Raw genomic sequence first — 20,528 nt, forward strand, 5'->3', positions numbered from 1 at the left:
TGGGAACCCTCTCCTGTGGGGGGCGGGGCGGGGGGTGGCGCATGGTCGCCGTCTTCTGGCCTCATGCAGCTCCCAGCAGTGTCTGCTGAGAATCACGCCCTCCCCTTGCCAACCTCCCGCAGGGCCGTCTCCGGCAGCTCCAAGGATGGAAGGGGGCATTTCTTGCCCCTGTGACTAGTGAAAACTCCCTTCTCAGAAAACTCCCTTCTCAGTTCTCTGCTCCCTCGAAGTCCTGTCCTGCCCACCCCCCTGTCTGGTTTATTCCCTCACTTCCTCCTCAAGTCTTGGTTTCGGCTAGCCTGTGTGTGGCTGTGCATCGGGGCCCTGGCCCCACTATACTTCTGATCCTCTCTGCCCCCCGCTCCCCCGCCCCAGCCCCGTGTGCTCTGGCCAAGGCTGCGATGCCCCCCAGGCACCCCAGCAGAGCCCCCACCCCCACCCGCTCCTTCTCTGCCAGCCTGGGGAGGTGAAGGGAGGTGTGCCTGGGAGGTGGGCAGGGGCAGCGGGAGGAGGGGAGGGCACTCAGGGCTGAGAGCCTGGTCCAGGGGGTAGGGGGGCGGGGTGCCCTGGGCCAACGGGGATGCATTCACCAACAGCGCCTCGTTTGCAGGTCGCCCAGGACCTGGTGAAGCGTTTACACCTGGAAGCCCACGTGGACAAGCTGGTGGCCACCTACAGTGGGGGGACCAAGCGGAAGCTGTCTACGGCCTTGGCTTTGCTGGGCAGACCCGACCTGCTTTTACTGGTGAGTAGGGGAGATCCCAGTGGTCTGCGGGGATCTTCAGATAAGATGCTTTTAACTTCTCAGAGCCCCTTTGGGAAAGAAATTCAAATCGGCAGTGTTGGTTGTCTGCACTAATATGCTCTTTTGCCCTAAGGCAACGTTTCCCAAACAGATTCTAAAAAAGCATCGGGATTTTACAGAAAAAAAAAATGTCTTTTGATAGAGTCCCTGTTACTGACCTAATTGAAGGTTCAATAAATATTTACCATTAAAAGCAGTATTTTATTAAAAAAAATTTTTTTTAACATTTATTTTTGAGAGAGAGCACGAGCAAGGGAGTGACAGAGAGGGAGACACAGAATTGGAATCAGCTCCAGGTTCCGAACTGTCAGCACAGACCCCGATGCGGGGCTCAAACCCACGAACTGTGAGATCATGGCCTGAGCTGAAGTCAGACGCTCAACCGACTGAGCCACCCAGGCGCCCCTAAAAGCAGTATTTTAGAATGGTATCAGGATTCACCTATAATCTGAAAATCAATATATGTTTGCCATCTAGTGTGTTGTTTTTGAGTGTTTTTCTACCTGCAGATATGTGATTGTCCCAGCTGCAGTGACATGAATCCGTGGTGAATCTTGATGGCAGGCGTCGGGGGCAGGATGGATGTGGCGGGGGCAGCAGGTTGTTCAGCAAGACAGTGGAGCCTGTACGCAGTGGCTTTGAGACAAGGCTGTCTGTAATCTGGGAACTGGAGTTATTCCAGCGTGGCTAGATGAAAGCATGAATTCGTGGTGGGGGGATCAAGAAATAAAGGCAATTGTCTGGCATTTCAAAGTTAGCTAGAAGTAATATCCTTCAAACAGGAAGTACATAAAAGCCACTGTTTGGGTGCCGTAGACAGGGTATGAATCACTGATGTGTATCTCATGGTTTCCCACTTGTACAGAGTCTGAGAGCCTTCAAACGTGTGGGTAACAAATTCTTTTCTTCTTTCTGTTCTTGTTCATTAAATGGAAATGGGATTCAAGAGGCCCGCATTGGAAAAGTGGCCCTCATTAGGTAATGAGGTGTCTTCTGGGCTTTTGGAGGACTCTTTCTTTCTTTCTCTTTCTTTCTTTCTTTCTTTCTTTCTTTTCTTTTCTTTCTTTCTTTTCTTTCTTTCTTTCTTTCTTTCTTTCTTTCTTTCTTTCTCTTTCTTTCTCTTTCTTTCTTTCTTTCTTTCTTTCTTTCTTCTTTTTTTCTTTCTTCTTTGCTCTAAGTTTGCTTCTTTGCAAGGTCCAAATCAAGGACTGTTGCAGAATGCCACATTCTGACACCCGGTAGTGAATACAAACCCTTGCCTGGGTCTGCGGGGTGTAAACTAGGTTTTCCATATAAGAAGCGTTTACAAGGCATGGTGTCTGTTACCTTCTACAGAATGTCCCCATGCTCTGCCTTGCCAGGCATGTGTCCTCAGTTCGGATGGGGACTCCTGTCACCGCAGCCCCCGCCTGCTTCTCACAGCCTTGCTCTCAGCTCCTTTGGTTGCCCTAGACTCTGGGCTAGGGGGTCAAGCTGGGGACCGGAGTCAGCTGCGGGGGTCCAGAGTCTGCTTCTGCAACTCTCTGCATGCACGCAGCCTGGCACGTTGAGTGCATGCCTCCTCATCTGCACGTGGTCCTGACACGGTCCTATCTGTTGGACTCCGTGAAAGCCATCCATGAAGTTGTGTACATGACATGCATGGCCACCGCACATGTGGTGACTGGGATGTCGGGGAGTACTCAGAGCATCTGGTTAAAGACACTCACTGAAGGGCCTTCACACTCCCCCTCCCCCACCCCCCCACCCCCCGGGAGAGAAGACAAGTGTCCGGCACGGGGTCAGGAAGACTCCCAACTACACATCCTCTTTCTCACCGAGCGAGGCATGATCCTAGCTTCTGTTTGCTTGAGTTTGTAACTACCCTCGTAGATCACCCGGCGTGCAGAAAACGCAGGTGCTGTTTCCCTGTTCAGTGCCATGTTTTTGTCCGCTTCCCATCCATTTCTCTCTTTGGGGAAGTTGATGACCCTAAGCTCTTAAGAAAAATGTGTTTAGTACTCCCTGACCGCAACAAGCCCAGAAATGCATCACGCGGTCCACAGCCATCTCTCTCAAACGCGGTTGAGTAAGTGCTCCGGTGCTTATTGAAGGAGAAAGCCCCCGCTTCCAGGAACCCCACTTTACCCGCTGGTGCAAAGCGAGTAAAGCTTGTTTCTGCTTTTGCGTGTCTTTCCGAGGTGGATGGCCGTGAAGCCCAGTGCAGGCGGACGATGCATCGAGGGGGGCCGTCCTCACGGCCGGGCGGTGGGGGGGGGGGGCTCGACTGTGTCCAGATGCGCTGTGGCTGCCCTCCCGGCGGGGCTGGGCCTGTCCGTCCCGACGTGCACCCCCAGCGCCGTCACCGTGTGCTCTCTCCCTCAGGACGAGCCCAGCTCCGGGATGGATCCCTGCTCGAAGCGGTTCCTGTGGGATGCAATTAGGCAGGAGGTTCGCCAAGGCTGTGCGGTGGTGCTGACCTCACACAGGTGAGCCGTGGCCCTCGTGGCCAATCTGGGGGTGCGGCTGGGGGGCGGGCAAGGGCGGCGGAGCAGCGGGGGCCAGGCCCGTGCTGCCCACGAGACCCTGCCTCTGGACAGCCCTGCGGCGATGGGGATGGAGTCGTGAGCCCCACGTGTAGGCTGGGACTCTGAAACGGAGACGGATCCAGTAACATAACTGAGGCCGACAGCTGGCAGGTGGCGTGGCCGGACCACGAGCCCGGCGGTCTGTCGCAGGCACACTCTTGCCCTGGTCCTCTGGAGGCCGGGATTCGGTGCCTGCCCGCCCAAGACCTTTAACCCCAGCAGCAGACTCGGCTGAAACAAAAGCGTCACAAGTTTCTGAATTTGGCCCCCTGTTTTCTTCCTCACAGAATTAATATTCTGATTAGATTTCAGAGTCCTTGGCCTATGTTTTTACTTTATGCCACACCGTGCTAGGCCACACAACACCTCGAGTCTCAGGTTATATCAAACCTGTTTGTGGACAGCGCAGTGTGATTTATCTGAGGTGTAATGGGGATCAGGCTTTACGGCTTCAACTGTGCGTGAGTAACACATGCCCTGAGTTCAACGTCAGGAGCTGAGAAGGAGCCAAGATTCTGCCTTACTCACAAGCTAACAAAGTTGGCAGGCCAAGTTCCTGGATGTTTTCAGAGGACATGAGCCTCCTGGGTCAGAGGTGAAAATTTGTATTACTCACTGTCAGCAAGGTCCCGCTGGTTCGCACCCCCCCCCCCCCCCCGCCGATACCCAGACGACGCCTGCGTGGTGACCCTCCTCTTGAGGGCAGCTGATGAACAAGCCAGCTCTGGGTTTGGGGGAGATGATACCTCGTCCTTCAAGGCTGCTCAGTGAAAACACAACTTTGAGAAGTGGCCCGTGTGAAGGGCAGCCAGGGCCTTGCAGTCTGGGAATTCCTAGCTAGACAGGTGAATCCTGGGGACCCCGGGCTCTGGGGGGGGGTGCCCTGCACCAAGTCTGTGCCGCAGCAGGCCATCCGCCCCTTGTTGCCAGAGGTGAGATGTGAAGCCAAGGCAGTGTGAGATCTGTGCGGAGGCTCAGGAGACTTTGCCGAAGGCCCCGGCATCATCGGTTTATGTGAAAATCCTCTTGCGAGCTGTACGTCCACATGCACGATCCCGCCACACGTCCATCTCAGACCCTGTTCCTGTAATAGGTGCCAGTGGTGACCGTGAGGGTCCGAGCAAAGTCAACCCGTGTTTCCATACAGGATGACGCCGTTCACACATGTTGCTTCATGTGAGAGCAGATGCTTCCTCACCTTCTTTGCACTGTTTTTTTTTTTTTTTTAATCTCTCTTATTCCCTGAGGGTCTGTCTATTGTCCATCGTCCCTGAATTTTCACTGCTGGACTAAATGCTGCCAGTTTTTTTTTGGGGGGGGGGGTTGGAGAGAGAGAGAGCATGCACAAGTTGAGATGGGGCAGAGAGAGGCGGACAGAGGGTCCGAGGCAGGCTCTGCACTGACAGCAGGGAGCCCAAAGTGGGGCTCGAACTCATGAACCATGGGATCATGACCTGAGCTGAAGTCAGCTGTTCAACTGAATGGGCCACCCAGGGGCCCTGAAACACTGCCAGTTCTTAAAACAGGTTTTTTTTTCTGAGATGTAATTTAAAACCCTATAATTTACCCACTTTAAGTGTACCATTCAATGATTTTTTTTGTTTTTTTGGGGGGTTTTATTTAGGAAAATGAGAGTTCTGTGCACCTGTCACCGTAATCCAGTTTAGGGCATTTCCAACGTGTTCTCAACGTTTGTTTTCAGATCATCCCTGTGCAAAGTCCCAGACTCTTTAGCTCAAATGTGTCTTCTGGATATTTCATGCCAACGAGATCATAAAAAGTGTAGTCTGTTGTATCTGGCTTCTTTCGCTTGCTGTGTGGCCAGACCTCATTTGTCTGGTCTTCCCCTGTCAATAGTCCCTTGGATTGTTTCCAGTATAAGGTGCTGTGAGCAGTCTTATAAATGTCTTTGTACGGACATATGCTTTCATCTGTCTTGGACAGTGTCTTAGGGGTCAGATGGCTGGGTCGTGTGGTAAGTTTGTGATTAACGCTTTAAGAAATCTCAGAACACCGTTGTGTTTCAATGTGGCTTCATCGTCTTATATTCCCAGGAACAATGATGAAGCTCCTGGTTTGTGCAGATTCTTGTCAACACTCTGTCTTTTTGATTGTAGCCACCCTAGTGAAGTGTGATTTTCGTTCACATTGTCCAGATGATCGTGTCACCTCTGTCTTCTCACCTACGTTGTCTCTTAGAAGAAGCTGGCCAGCATCCCTTCTGATGCTTCCTGGTACATCCTGGGTCGTTCCTGGGTTGTGCCTTTCAGGACTTTCTCTCCGACTCTCACGGTTAAACCCCAGTGTGTCCAGATGCACATCCCTCCAGGTATCCTTCCTTAGGTTCATGGCGCTTCTTGGATGTGTAGGTTAATGCATTTCACCTACTGTGCTGATATTTTGGTAGTTGTTTATTCAAATATTTTTTTCTGGCTCTTTCTGTCTTTCCTTTCCTTTTCCACACACTGGTACTTTCTGTGCATGTACAATGGTGTCCTGCAGATCTGTGTTTCTGTCCCATTTCTTTTAAATATTTTTTTCCCTCTTTTCAGATTCGATAATCTTCAGGTTCACTGATGCTTTCTTCTGCTACCCAGATTTGCCGCGGGCCCCATAGTGAAATTTTCCTTTCATTTATACTCTTCAACAACAAAAAAATTCATTTGGTATTTTTTTTTTTTAAAAATTCAATCTACTTCAGAAACTCTATTGTCGTCTAAAAAAACATTCTTTAAACATTGTTTCCTTTAGTGCTTCGAACATACATAGAGTTGCTTCATTGAAGATTTTTTTCTGCTAAATCTAGCATTTAGGGGCACCTAGGAATAGTTTCTGCTGACTGCTTTTCTCCCTGAGTATGGATAACAATTTCTTGTTAATTTTACAGGTTATAGTTTTGTTGTTGTTGTTGTTGAAAACTGGGTATTTCACAATATTTAATAAATCGTAGCCTCTCTGGTTTTTGATTCTTCTCCTTCCCTAAAAGTTGTCGTTATTGCCATGTTATTTATTTATTTATTATTATTATTTTTTTCTCGGTTTTCTTCTTTTTGGTTTGTCTGTCCCTTTCGTGTGTCTGTCTGTCTGCGTGTCTCTGCCTGGGATGAATCTGCAGAATCTCTTTCCTCTGCAGTGAGTAGCTCCCAGTGACGCTCTTCAGTTTGTGTGTTAAATTCTGTCCTCATTTTGTGAAGCCCGGATTCCTCGAAGCCACCTGCTTTTATTACATAGACAGAGGCGGCCCTCAGCCACCTGACGCCAGCCCCGATCTGTCCTCTGCCGATGGGTCCGTGTGTGCCCAGGGGAGGATGTTCCCCTTTCAGACCTCCTCACGTGGCCCAGTCTTGGCTTCTCCAGGGTGCCCCTGGGCTCTGGATGTGCATGTGGCTAGCCTCTGGGTTCATGTGGGGTATGTGGCTGGCGTGGTCCCTCTGTGGCCTCTACCGCGTGTACGTGCAGCCTCAGTAGGCTAAGCGCGTGCCCCAGTGACACATGAGCTAATGCAGGCACTGTCAGGCCAGATACTGGAGCTCTTGGCCCTTCTTATCTGCTGGGCTCTACACAAGTCACTGATGTTGACGGCGTCACCGGGTATGGGTCCCAGTTGAGTGCAGAGAAGCTCCCGGTCCTCGTGGGCTGCCTTGTCCTGCCAGTAGCCGCACGTGTGTAAAGCTGGCCGTGCAGCTGTTCGTCAGTGGTAAGCGTTTCTCAGACCGTTGCATCCTTCCAGACAGTTTCCAACATTCTGAAATGGTTGTTTTTGTCCATTGTGTCCAGCTTTCGAGTTGATTTGGGGGGAAAAGATGTGCCAGGTTTTTCACTTGGCCGTAGCCAGAAGTCCTGCCCTTGACTTTTGTCTTGGTTCTGTTTCTTTTCAGAAAATAAAATGTCACACTGAAATGAAACAAATGTGGCAAACCCTCTACCTTATAATATACGTGCGTTTTTGCTTAAAACGATCCTCTGGCCGTGCCAATTCTGGAAACTCTCTGCATTCCTGCATTTATCAGGCCGGTATTTGTTAGGGCCTCATTTTCATATGTGGGTTCTAAGAGTGGATAAAGTGGGGGTCAAGTTAAAAATCCCTTTTGATTTCCATATAGCGTATGATAATTACGGACAGTTCTCAGGAAGACCGTACATCACTGTAATTTCTGTGCTACGTCCTCCCGTTAATGCGGTTTCACATTAACGATGTGTCTTCATTTCTATAAATCTGCCCACATTCATGCAATACAAAGATCTAAATGACTCACGATTAATGGAGAGCGCAGCAGCCAGGGACTGATTCTGTGCTTCTGAGACAGCTGCCTGCAGCTGAAAAGTCTCCAAATTGCACAGTTTCCCCTTAATTTTGAGGTCCTGTCTCTGTTCCTCTTCTCACTCCTTACCTAGAAGACCGTGGGCTTGTACCATATGCTCCATGCTAAGCCCTTGACTCCTTGCACCCCTGACCAGAGAGAGCCAGCCAGCCTGACCACCCGAAGGAAGCACGGTGTTCATTCTCAGAGTAGTCACAGATTATTTCACTGCTGTAGAGCACCTGGCATTGGATGTTCTTCCTGCTGCTGAAAGTCCTCAAAATCTCCCAGTCTCTGCCCTCTGGGCAGAGATGTCATGGTAACCCACCTGCTGTTTAGACCTTATTTGTTTGACAGCTAATAACAACTCAGTTGAAATTACCACGTCGTTACTCCAAGGTCGTAATTAAGATCGGTTGTTATTTGGATCTCTGTTCATCTGAGATGCATAAGGATCCGATAGAGAAAACTTCACGTTCTCCCACTTTAATTAGAACACCTACGATGCACTCATGAAAATTTTAAATTGGAACTTATTAAAGAAACAGAGAAAGATATGTTTGCACAAAAAGATTTATAAAGCCTATTTTGGGGCGCCTGGGCGGCTCAGTCACTTAAGCATCCAACTTGGGCTCAGGTCATGATCTCACGGTTCATGAGTTCAAACCCCGCGTCAGGCTCTGTGCTGACAGCTCGGAGCCTGGAGCCCGCTTCGGATTCTGTGTCTCCCTCTCTCTGCCCCTCTCCTGATCACACTCTGTCTCTCTCTCTCTCTCAAAAATAAATAAACATTAAAAAAAGATTTATAAAGCGTGTTTGGAATATGAATAGCACGTATTCCTTAGACCCCATGTTAAACTACTATAACTCAGACCCCAAATTACAGTGGCTCAGACCAGACGTGTTTTTCTCTCCTCCACTAACAATTCATGATGGTGGGCTATGATGGAGCCCAAGGTCATCCAAGGATTCCGAGTCTTTCCAGCATTTCACTTATTCACTTGTGAGTTTGCCTCATCTGGATGGTTGAAATTGACTTTCTAGTCCAGCTCATGGAAAGTAGAAAGGACCCAAACCCAGGGCAAGCGGCTTGCCTTATTTTGACGTGACCCAGAAATTGTACTTCCCGTTGACCTGAGTTGTCACACGTCTGCCTCTAGCTGCATGGGAGGCTGACCAATATAACCTTGATCTGAATGTCCCGTGACCTAATGAGCAGACGGGCTTTAAGCCCATTCCCGAACAGTGAACATAATACCTGATTCCTGTAGGGGATTTGGATGGCACATAGTGGCAGAAGCAAAGGAATTGCACCATGAATTTTCAAGTATCGTCAATGTCAACCTTTTCGTGTGTTTTGACTTCCCTTTTCCCCCCCACATTCGTGTTCAAGTTTCCTAACACGTGCTGCCATGCTGTATCATTGCTTTTTTTCTGTGCAACTAATGGAGTTTAGAAAACCTCATTTGAATGGCTGTTCAACACATGGACGCACCCCCATTTATCTGAGTATCATATTATCCTATTACAGAAGCGGTTTCTGGATTTTTACTCTTATAAATAACTTGTTATATGCGTTCCTATCTTCTGTGTTTCCTAACGTAAGTTCCTAGAAGAGATTAGTGCCAAATTGAGTTTTCAGAAAATCATGCCAATTTTTCACTCCCACCGGCAGTATATGAGGTTGGGATTGTTGAGACGATGTTTTTACCTTTGCAGGTATTTTTTTGATCTGAGAATTCATTGTTTGTATTTGCACCGCAGATAGGGGAAACTGTTTCCCTGTGCAACAAACAAAAGGCACATTTGGCAAATGACTTTCTGGCTGGAAGAGAATTTTAAGCTCACTTCTTTGATGGTTAAGTTTCTAATTTGTCAGGACGTGTATTACCTGTGGACAGTTCTTTGAATAGTCACTATATTTGACCTTCCTCCAGGATTGCATTTTTTATAGTTTCATTTTTACGCTAACAAAAACAGTTCTGTATACCGAATGTATTGGGGCGCCTGGGTGGCTCAGTCGGTTAAATGGCCAACTTCGTCTCAGGTCATGATCTCATGGTTCGTGGGTTCGAGCCTCACGTCAGGCTCTTGACAGCTCAGAGACTTCAGATTCTGTGTCTCTCTCTGTCCCTCCCCCGCATGTGCGTGTCCTCTCTTTTTCTCTCTCTCTGTCTCTCTCTCTCTCTCTCAAAAATAAATAAATGAGGGGCGCCTGGGTGGCTCAGTCGGTTAAGTGGCCGACTTCGGCTCAGGTCATGATCTCGCGGTCCGTGAGTTCAAGCCCCGCGTCGGGCTCTGTGCTGACAGTTCAGAGCCTGGAACCTGTTTCAGATTCTGTGTCTGCCTCTCTCTGACCCTCCCCCATCCACGCGCTGTCTCTCTCTGTCTCAAAAGTAAATAAACGTTAAAAAAATTAAAAAAAATAAATAAATGAACTTTAATATATACTGAATGTATCTACCCTCACGCATTGCGTTTGTTGTAGTTGTGTTTTTACTTCTTTTTGAGTTTATTTATTTTGAGAGAGAGAGACTGCAAGCAGGGAAGGACAGAGAGAGAGGGAGAGAGAGAGAATCCCAAGCAGGCTTAGATCATGACCTGAGCCGAAACCAAGAGTTGGATGCTTAACCCACTGAGCCACCCAGTTTCCCCTTAAAAAAATTTTTTTAAGTTTATTTTGTTGTAGTTTTTTTTTTTTAACCTTCGTTGGCTGTGTTTTGACAGACTTATTAGAAGTTTGCACTTTTGCATTGTCAACTACCAAGCACTTTCTTTCATAGTCTCTTCCGTCGCTGATGCTTAGAAGGAATGTTCCCATCCACTTATGTGTTTAAGATGTGACTGTTTAGTTCTGCACAGCCTTTCTTCTTCTAATGATCTGCCTTGTAACTCCTAAGCCTGTTGCCTTCCTTGAATTATCTGAGCCTTAGAACAAATGTTAAATATCTTCTGGAGCAACTCTTATTGTTCTTCTTGTTCACAGTTTTTCTACCTCTCACTAAATAATGTTGAAGGTATGCTTTATAATTTTGATTGGCATTATACTATAACCTTATTATAATTTATCTTATTTTCTATATAATTATAATAACCCTATTACAAGTTACAAATCTTTATTACATATTTTATACCAAGATAATGTTATATAATATCACAAACCAAATTATAGCTGCAAATTACAATGTAATTTGTTTTATTTTATATATTATAGTAAAATAGAATTCACATATATATTTTATATAAAATTCATGTATTACATTTATATTCATGTACCTATCATGTTTTATATTTATACTGACATATACTAATACTATTTTATGTTGCAATAATTTTTATATCACAGTAATATTCATTTATAATAATTTCCTTTATCTAAAATGTATTCACTTTTTTCTTTTTCTTGACACATCCTTTTATTGATTCAAGATTTCATTTAGGTTCATTAGTAGATCTTATTGCTTTTTTTTTTCATAAAACTTGAACATTTTCTGTGAAGGTCACTTGGATTTAGTTTATATTTTCGTACTATTGCAACAGTTTCTCTCCTAATAACCATTGTTCCTGGGATTTTGAAATACTGGTAAGTTTTGGTTAATTGTGTCATTGGTTATCTAAATAAAACATCCATTTTATTTTATTTTATTTTATTTTATTTTATTTTATTTTATTTTATTTTCTGAATGTTTATTTATTTTTGAGAGGGGAGGAGCAGAGAAAGGTAGACAAAGAATCCGAAGCAAGCTCCAGGCTCGAGCTGCCAGCACAGAGCCCGACACGGGGCTCGAACTCACAAACTGTGAGATCATGACCTGAGCCGAAGTCGGACCCTCAACCGACTGAGTCACGCTGGCGCCCCAAAACACGCATTTTAAAAGTGCTCATTGAGGGTTTCTTGAGGTGGTATGTAGAAAATTCAGCAACAGCAGCAGTGTTTTTGTCTATGTGTTGCTTGGACGGTTTGCTGCCTGGAGGACGCACTTGCTCATGCTCTTCTTGTCCTGTCCCCCCCAGCATGGAGGAATGCCAGGCCCTGTGCACGAGACTGGCCATAATGGTCAACGGCAGCTTCCGGTGCCTTGGCTCCCCTCAGCACCTTAAAAGCAGGTATGTTGTACGTGTGTGTGTACGTGTATGTCTCCTCATCTGTTCACTGCATGAGTCGGTCACAACCGGTGATGCTTTCGAGCCAGAGTGGTCCAGCCCCTCCCGCGGAGGAAGGAGACGGGGGCCTGGGGAGATGAGGGGCCTTCGGGCCACCGACCGCAGCTGCAGCTCCCACGTGGAGCCCAGCCATCCTCCCACCACGTTCACGGGCTTCTTCCGGGAGGACAGGCACTCTCAAAGTGACCGTCAGGATGAAAAGAGGAGAAAATGTGTCCTTGCCAGTGCAGAATACTTCATACAGAGGTTGTCCACCCCCGTAGCCCCCGTCCGGGGCGGGTGGGGGGCCTGTGTTACCTGTCAGCCGCTGTGCTGTTGGAAAGTCCTCTGTGGATTCGGGACGGGAGACCAGAGTTGTTTGGTCGATTTTCGTCCTCTCCGCGGACTTTGCGGAATCTTCATGATGTTGCTGACAGTTCCTACGAGCAGTTTTGCATCCTAGTCCCCAGGTTTTTGCATTCAGTGTCCCCCAAGCTTTGTTTCCACAGTTTCGAATTTCCTCTTAACTCGCCGTCTAATCTGGTGTATCTGATCCAGAATAATTTTTTAATATGTTGATAAACCTCTTTCCGCTTTCATTTTATTCATTTTTTTTTTTGAAGCTGGAATTTGCAAGCCGAGATTTGCTAAGTAAACAGTCGTATATATTAAGGTGAAGTGTTTTTATTTCGTGGAGAAAATATCAGCGAATGCTCAGTTCTCCAGCCTGGGGAGCGAACACGCCTTTTCTGGTGGCTCAGAGTCAGGCACCATGGGGACAGCCAGCCTCGCTGCCGCGTGAGGCTCAGGGTCAGCCGCTGGTCAGACCGAGCCTGCTGGATGGAAACTGTTCTCAATATGCACTGTGCTCATTTTTAATAAGTGTCATCAAAAGAAAAATAATCTTTCACACTCCCTCACCTTTATGAATGCTTACATAAAGTTTTATAGCCCGTGCCTGATTGCCGGGTGATTTATTCCTGAGCTTCGCGACCTGCCTCTCTCAAGGTGGCTGCCGGAGCCCGGCTCCAGGACGCGCCAAGGCAGAATTAGCCTCCGTGCTGCACAGGCTCCCTCTCTTCTGGTTCCCGTTCCAATGACATGGCAGGTGGTTGAGGGCGGATTGTTAGCAATGTGGACTGTAGAATGACACACAGCAAGAAGCGGCTCGTGGGCGATTCATCAAAACACCGAACTTTGATACGTTGCAAAGCGTAATTTGTCACGTTGGTATTTTCTTGCAGCCCATAAACTGATTACCTGTGTTTCCGTAATATGAGATAAAAAGTAAAGGGTTAATCGCGCCATGGACCCAGGACTCCCAGCCTGTGTGCCAGCCGCAGGCCCTGTGGCCAGGAAAGCTGCATGGAGGGCATCTGTGGACTGTGTCCACTCTGTGCACAGCCCATGGGCACGCTGATCCTGGTGCGTGAGGCAGATATGACACCAGTCCTCGGCTTACAGCCCTGTTGTCCCCGACTCAGCATGTGATTTCTTCCCCGGGGTCTGAGATATCCGCCCTGTGATTAGAGATTCAGGTTGTGCCCAGTTACTGCAGAGCCCAGCGCAGTGTGCAAGATGCCGCTGGGCGCCTGCAGCCTCAGGCGTCTGTCCGAGTGTCCCTGGCTGGGGACGGCTCGCTGCGAGCCTAGGCGAGCATGCAGCACGTGGAGGGGAGCCTAGCTCAGACCATGTGCGTTCTGCGGAGAAGCTGATACTTTGGAGCTGCAGGGGGAGCAGGAGGAGGGCGGGGAGCGGGAGGAGACGGGGTTCGGGGAGGCCCTTCTGCGGTGGTTGTCATGAGGGATCATCGGGAAACCCAGAACATGCCCACGGAGGTGCGTGTTACCCTCAGTGAGTGTGAGAGTCGCCGCAGAGGTGCCCCCCCTCCCCCCAGCAGGTGCTTGGGGACCCAAGGGGAGGAGTCTGGGCCTACCTGTGATTTGGGACTGAGGACATTTGAAAAGAGTGAGGAGAGAATGAGGGCAGGGCAGGGGTGAGGGAGGCCCTGGGGAGAGGTGTGAGGAGGTAACTTGGGATAAGCCGGGTTTGGGATTGGGACGGGGGCGGGGGGGGGGACCAGCTGAGTGGGGGTTAGGACCGGGAGCGTAGGGGTTTCCCGGTGGGGATGCGCCAGGTCGGCTTGGGCTGGGAGGTGTCCGCCCGATGGGGTACCTGAGGCCAGGAGCTGAGGAGCCAAAGGGAGGCCAGGGCCTCGGGAACTCGCCCTGCACCCCAAGGGCAGGGGAGACACCTGCCCCCGCCTCCCACGTGCACTGGCTCCTGGAGCGGCCCCGCCCTGAATGCCGTCTTGGGCGCCCAGCACTCCCCTCCCTGTGCCGCACTGAGGTCTCTCTTCTTTGGCTGTTCTCCCCCGCAGGGGACTAAGCCCTGGTCTAGATCATCCCGCGCTCTGGGTCACGTGGTGGGTCACGGTGTCAGGAGAGATCGAGGCTGTAGAGCGTGCTAGGCGCCAGTTCGAAGTGCATCGAGCACGTTAAGTAGTTAGCTCCTCATGACAGTGCCTGGGGTGGCTGCTGTTATCACCCCCTTTTGCAGCTATAGAAAACGTACTCAGAGAAAGATTGAGGGTGTTCCCGGCTGGTGAGCGGAGGAGCTGGGATTTGAACTGGGGCGTTCTGGTTTCCTTTGTTCTGTGGTGTGTGTGTGTGTTCTCACGACACCCCCATTCAGTACACGGAGCTGGGGTCCCAGTGCAGCCGGTGAGACTCCTGAGCCACGGGCTCCAAGGGCAAGCCTCCCGCTCCCCACCCCTCAGGTGCATGTCCCTGGGGCCACACAGACGTGTACCGTGTGCCTGTGTCTACACCGCCAACGCTCTCCTGTTGACCTTCCCCTGGGCACTCTTCACCTCCTCCGTTCTCAGCGTGGCCCTGACACCCCACTCGTAAAGTGCGAGGTCTCTGAGATGAGAGAAGCCGCCTGTCTGTCAGCCCCTTGGCCAGCCCCTCAGCGTGGCCTCACAAACTACTATTCGTTCATCATCCTTCTCTTCCTGTGTTTCTGGCTCTGGGAAGGAAATTTGCCTATCAATCTGTCTCCTGTTTGGCAATCATATGATCTCTTTTCCTTCGGAGACCTTCCTCCAGGGATTTTTTTTTTCTTCTCGGATCTCTTTGATCTTCTGTACCAGTTATGAGCTCTGTCTTTCAGTTAGGAACAGAACATCAGACACACTAATGTAAGCATATCCACTGACTTAAGCGTATTCATTTTTTATATGTAGTAAAAGTCCGGAAGTACCTAGTATTGGCACTGGTTCAGTGGCTTATGTCTTTATGGTTTTCTTGGTCCCAGAATGGCTGCTGCAGCTCCATCCATCACACCCTTGTTCTAGGCAACAAGAGGAAGCAGGGAAAGGTGAGAGGGGACACCTGCTCTTATGTTTTGTCAGTCGCCCTGGTTACTGGGAAGCCTGAGAAGTGTAGAATTTAGCTGGGCATTTTTGCCACTTAAATCAACTTAGATTTCTGTTAAGGAAGAACGCAAGGAAGTGGATGTTGGGTGGCTGTCTACAGTCTCTCGTGCTGCTGACTGGATTCTTTCCTCAGGTGACGGTAGGTCATTAGGTCGGACAGTCTGTGTTCTGGGGCTTCCATTGCGGGAGGGACTGTCCTATGGTAAGGAGTAGATAAAGTTATAAGGTTACGTGTGAGCCATAATCGTGTGTGCACACGCATGGATGAATGTGTGCATGTGTGCATACCAAGGAGAGCAGAAGCAGAGTGGAGGCCACCTGATGGCCGGGACCGGTTGACAGCAGCCTCTGTGGGCGCCGAGACGCCGTCCCCGGGGAATTGGGGACGCATTCCCAGGTTCTCTCCATGGCAGAACTGGAGCACATCCTGAGAGCCAACAGGCTGTGGGCATGTTCATGACCCACCTGCAGGGAACCCGTAAGGCCTGCGTGTTGCACCTGTTTGCTTTCCCCTGCCCTGGGAGCAGCTACAGCAGAGAGTTTAAGTCTGAGTGTCAGAGCGGTCCTTCCCGGAGAGGGAAAACAAATCATGCTTCTGAAGCACAGAGGTGATGGTTTGAAGAACGCCGGACCAATTTCTTGGCGGGGAGGGAGGATGGGGCTGTTCATGCATTGAAAACAAAGCAAAAGCAAAACTCTAGAAATGAAGAAAATCCTTAAGATTATGAGAACTTTTATTTTCTTGAGTTGTCCAACATGAAAGCTTTAGGAATCAGAAATAATAATGGGATAAACTCTGAAGGCTGCTCTTGTCAATATGTTATATAGTCATTTTATTCAGGATATAGAGAGTGCTCCGGAGGATTTGTCTCTAGATTTTTAAAAGAAGTTTTATTTATATTGAGAGAGGGGGAGAGAGAGAGAGAGAGCACAAGCAAGGGAGGGGCAGAGAGAATCCCAAGCAGGCTATGGGCTGTCAGGACAGAGCCCGACTCGGGGTTCAATCTCACAAACCGTGAGATCATGGACCTTAGTTGAAACCAAAGCTGGATGCTTAACTGACTGAGCCACCCAGGCGCCCTCGAAGATATTCCTCAAAGAAATGGAAAACAGTATAGTGATGTTTGAGCTCTCCCACTACAACTCCTTGGGTAGCTGAAAATTAACACATCACCTTATCTGACACCCTATGCTTCAGCGTGGCAACTTTGATTTAATAGTTCTTGGAAACATCGCCTGAATGTCAAAGCTTAGATTAAGATGACATCACCAAATAATAGACTGGCTCGTTTCAAAATGAAGTAGGTAATTCGATAGGTTTATGTCACTTTCACAAATGGGGAAGGAGGCCTGTATGCGAGCCCATACGAGGCTTTCTGCCCTGATGTGCGGCTGCTGAATTCTGTTCTGCATTTTGCTTTGTTTCAAAGCATCACGTAATTCATCCGCTTCTACTCACCACTGAATTAGCTGTCTTTGCCAGTAATGGCTCTTTGAAGAGAAAGAAGCTGGCTGGCTTTCGCCTGCTCAGCGTGCGCTCCCAGGCTGCTTCGTGTCATTCGTCACTCTGCTTGCTTTCCCGGCATCGCGTTACGTGAACACGATCCATGTTCCTCTGACGCCGCTGCTGGGGGGACTTCGGATGCTCTGACGCCCTTCCTGGGAAGGGCTTCCGAGCCCCTAGTTGTCCTCGTGCTGGACGTTTCGGTTGGATGCGTCTGGTCTGGGAAATTCAGATCACGAGCCGATGTCGCCCAGGGCGGTCACTTTCCCAATGGGGACACTCTGCTTTCACTTTCTAATATGTTCCGTTAAGAACACACAGACAGGGGCGCCTGGGTGGCGCAGTCGGTTAAGCGTCCGACGTCAGCCAGGTCTCGATCTCACGGTCCGGGAGTTCGAGCCCCGCGTCGGGCTCTGGGCTGATGGCTCAGAGCCTGGAGCCTGTTTCCGATTCTGTGTCTCCCTCTCTCTCTGCCCCTCCCCCGTTCATGCTCTGTCTCTCTCTGTCCCAAAAATAAAAATAAACATTGAAAAAAAACTGTACATTTAAAAAAAAAAAAAAAAAAAAAAAAGAACACACAGACAGGGGCGCCTGGGTGGCGCAGTCGGTTAAGCGTCCGACTTCAGCCAGGTCACGATCTCACGGTCCGTGAGTTCGAGCCCCACGTCGGGCTCTGGGCTGATGGCTCAGAGCCTGGAGCCTGTTTCCGATTCTGTGTCTCCCTCTCTCTCTGCCCCTCCCCTGTTCACACTCTGTCTCTCTCTGTCCCAAAAATAAATAAAAAAAAAAAAGTTGAAAAAAAAATTAAAAAAAAAAAAAAAGAACACACAGACAGCAAAGGTGGGAATTGGAAGTGTTTTTGGGGACACTCAAGGTCACGTCCTGACTCCTCGTTCATGCACGCTGGCCGCATGCATGTCTTATGGGAGACAGCAGAGGCGTGGTCCCTCGGTCAGTGAGCTTGCTCTAGGTCAGACTGACACACACATAAGTGTAGATGCAGCACGAGGTGGAAATTGCCCTAAGACTAGTGAAGAGGCCGCTTGGGGTGCAGCTCGGTGTGAGTAATCAAATGCTAGAGGGTGTTTGTGTAGCGACAGGGTTTTGAAATCCATTGGTGAACAGTCACGACCCCTGCCAGACGTGCTAAACACTCACGTATCAAAAGTTGTGTAGGTGCCACGGGAAGGTTTCCAGGCGGGAGTGAGGAGGAGATGGAATGTCCGTTTCGTGGCCGAGGAGGCATCCCTCCCAGGTCGCCCCCCAGCAGCTACTCGACGGTGAGCGCCTTCCTGCCGACAGAGGAGGGATGGAGAGAGATGATGTGGGTCGTGTTTGGAACAGCCTGACTCTGATACAGGGTACAATGGGGTGCAGGTCAAAAAGTGGGCCGTACGTATGGACACCATCTTTGGGGAAGTTTTAATTCCAGGGTAAAAGAGTGAGGCAACAGGGGCGCCTGGGTGGGTCAGTCCATTAAGCATCCGACTCTTGATTTCAGCTCAGGTCACGATCTCTTGGTTTGTGAGACTGAGCCCCGAGTTGGGCTCTGTGCTGACAGCTTGGAGCCTGCTTGGGATTCTCTCTCTCTCTCTCTCTCTCTCTCTCTCTCTCTCCGTTCTTCCCTCCTTCTTCCCTCCCTCCTTCTCCTTGCTCCCCTGCTCCTCCCCTGCTCACACTCTCTTTCTCAAAAATAAATAAACTTAAAAAAGTGAGACGACAAAGGAAAGGAACAAGAGACGGGAGCCCAAGTGGGCTCTTTGGGCCTGTCTTTGTTTTCTAAACAAAAGGGATGGAAATGAGCTGTGGGCGGCTGGTGTGGTGTAGGTGGCAGGGCCGAGAACAAAGGCAGGACTTTGCCACCAGCTCTTCTGGGAGAGGGGGAGCCGTCACGATCATTAGCCCTGGAGGATGATCAGGGGTGGGAGTGGGGGTGTCCTTAGAGAAATGGAGACCTCGGGGAGGGCCGGGGGCTGAAAAGGGTGTGCTGGTCGTCTGGGGGCCGGTAGCCGGCTGGGCAGGTGTTCGTCGTGCACAAGGGCCCCCGGGGTTCCGCCTGCCGCTCTCCACCACGGTGGGAAGCAGGAAAGCAGGAAAGCAGAGCCCCTCGGCGCTGATCGTGTTGATAAACGGCCCAGGCTCTCATCTACGGTGCGGGGTCTGTGTGCCCCTTACCCAGGATGGGTCACTTGCTGTGTGCTCTCTGCGTATCACCCCCATTTCTTCCTCGTGACGTCCCCACCACCACCGGAGGGAATCTCAGACCCACAAGTGCGGCGTTTGGCCCAGCACACAGTTCCTGCTGGAAGGAGCCAGTTTCAGAGTGTGGTCTTGAGCCCCGCTGGTGCCGTGTCGGCTCACCTCACCTGCCTGGGCAAGCCGGCGTGGGTGTGCTGGGATGACACAGAAGAGGTGCAGAGCCAGGCCGGTGACAGCACCCCGGGACTTCAAGAAAGGTATTTAACACCTCTGAAAGTTGGTTTCCCCCCTTACACGGGGACAGTAATGCATAGTTTATAGTCCTTTGGTAAAAGGCAGAGGAAGACCCCAGTCGTGTTCCCTTTCGACGGCTGCTTCCTCCTCTTCCGCTGAGATCAATGTGTCACTCGTTCCCTCTGGGTTTAAAAAAAAAATTTTAACGTTTATTCATTTTTGAAAGACAGAGGGACAGAATGCAAGCAGAGGAGGGCCAGAGAGAGAGAGAGAGAGAGAGAGAGACAGAATCCGAAGCAGGCTCCAGGCTCCGAGCTGTCAGCACAGAGCCCGACGTGGGGCTTGAACCCACAGACTGCGAGATCATGACCTGAGCCAAAGTCGGACACCCAGCCGACTGAGCCACCCAGGCACCCCTTTTCCCTCTGTGTTTTAGAGCTGCCCTCACCTCTTCGGGGAGGTCTCCAGGATCTAGTCTGCCCATTCACAGAAGCATAAGATGTTAGCTGGCTACACGGCCATTTCCTTGGAAATAATAATGCATTTCCCAGCTCTGAGGACTGCTGCAGGTGACCAAAGAGATACAGCAGGAGAAAGGTCTGCAGCTTTAAGGGTGTGGATTTGTGTGTGTGTGTGGTGGGGGGGGGGAGTGACATCGTTTTTTTGTGCCCCTTCCTCTCTTCCCTCTGAATGCAAACGTGATGGTTAGAGACAAAGCAGCCATCTCGGACCATGAGGCGGCCTCAGCGACAGGCCTGTGAACAAAGCAGAGAGACCGAATGAGCCAGACGGCTGCCTTATCCACTCTGAGCTGGCCGCTGTCAGACTTTAAACCTGATGTCCCTGCAGCTTTGGAGTTTCTGTCACGCACACATGAATCTAAACAGACTAACGCACCCTCTGACCTATTAAACATGATGTTTATTTGTCTACCTGATTGTTTTTAACCTCTTCCCAGTGGGCTGGAAGCTCTCTTGAGACTGGACTTTTCTTTTTGTTTGTCTCCGGGTGCCTAGTAGTGGGGCCAGAGCCTAGTACGTGACGCCCGCTCCAGGTAATTGTTGAACAGAGAACGAGTGAGCGAGTGAAGCCCCTGGCACCCAGCGGGCCTGCGCTGAACGATGTGTCCGTCCAGCTCGCTGCCCTGGGGCTCAGGAGAGAAATCAGAGGAGTCTGTAGTGGCTCTCAGGTTCTGCCCAGCGTCATGAACCACTGGACCTGAAGACAGTAATCGGGCCTTTTGATAAAGACTTTCCTTCAGATCCCATCTATCTCCAGGCCGGGTGAAGCCTGCTCTCTCTCAAAACGTCCTGCTTCACCCGTTGGTTGGCTGCCT

The 20,528-nt window shown here is 49.9% G+C and overlaps 1 protein-coding gene across 1 annotated transcript in view; it reads left to right on the forward strand.

Moving 5' to 3' along the window:
- ABCA13 (ATP binding cassette subfamily A member 13) overlaps positions 1 to 20,528 on the forward strand; it is a 396,806-nt gene that overhangs the window by 355,508 nt on the left and 20,770 nt on the right. The window contains exons 57-59 of the mRNA XM_045052108.1: positions 611 to 745; positions 3,170 to 3,273; positions 11,688 to 11,780. Of these exons, the coding sequence (XP_044908043.1) occupies positions 611 to 745; positions 3,170 to 3,273; positions 11,688 to 11,780 (332 nt within the window). The remainder of the gene's footprint in view (positions 1 to 610; positions 746 to 3,169; positions 3,274 to 11,687; positions 11,781 to 20,528) is intronic.

The sequence above is a fragment of the Felis catus genome, chromosome A2 (assembly GCF_018350175.1).
Source record: "Felis catus isolate Fca126 chromosome A2, F.catus_Fca126_mat1.0, whole genome shotgun sequence".
Lineage (NCBI taxonomy): Eukaryota > Metazoa > Chordata > Mammalia > Carnivora > Felidae > Felis > Felis catus.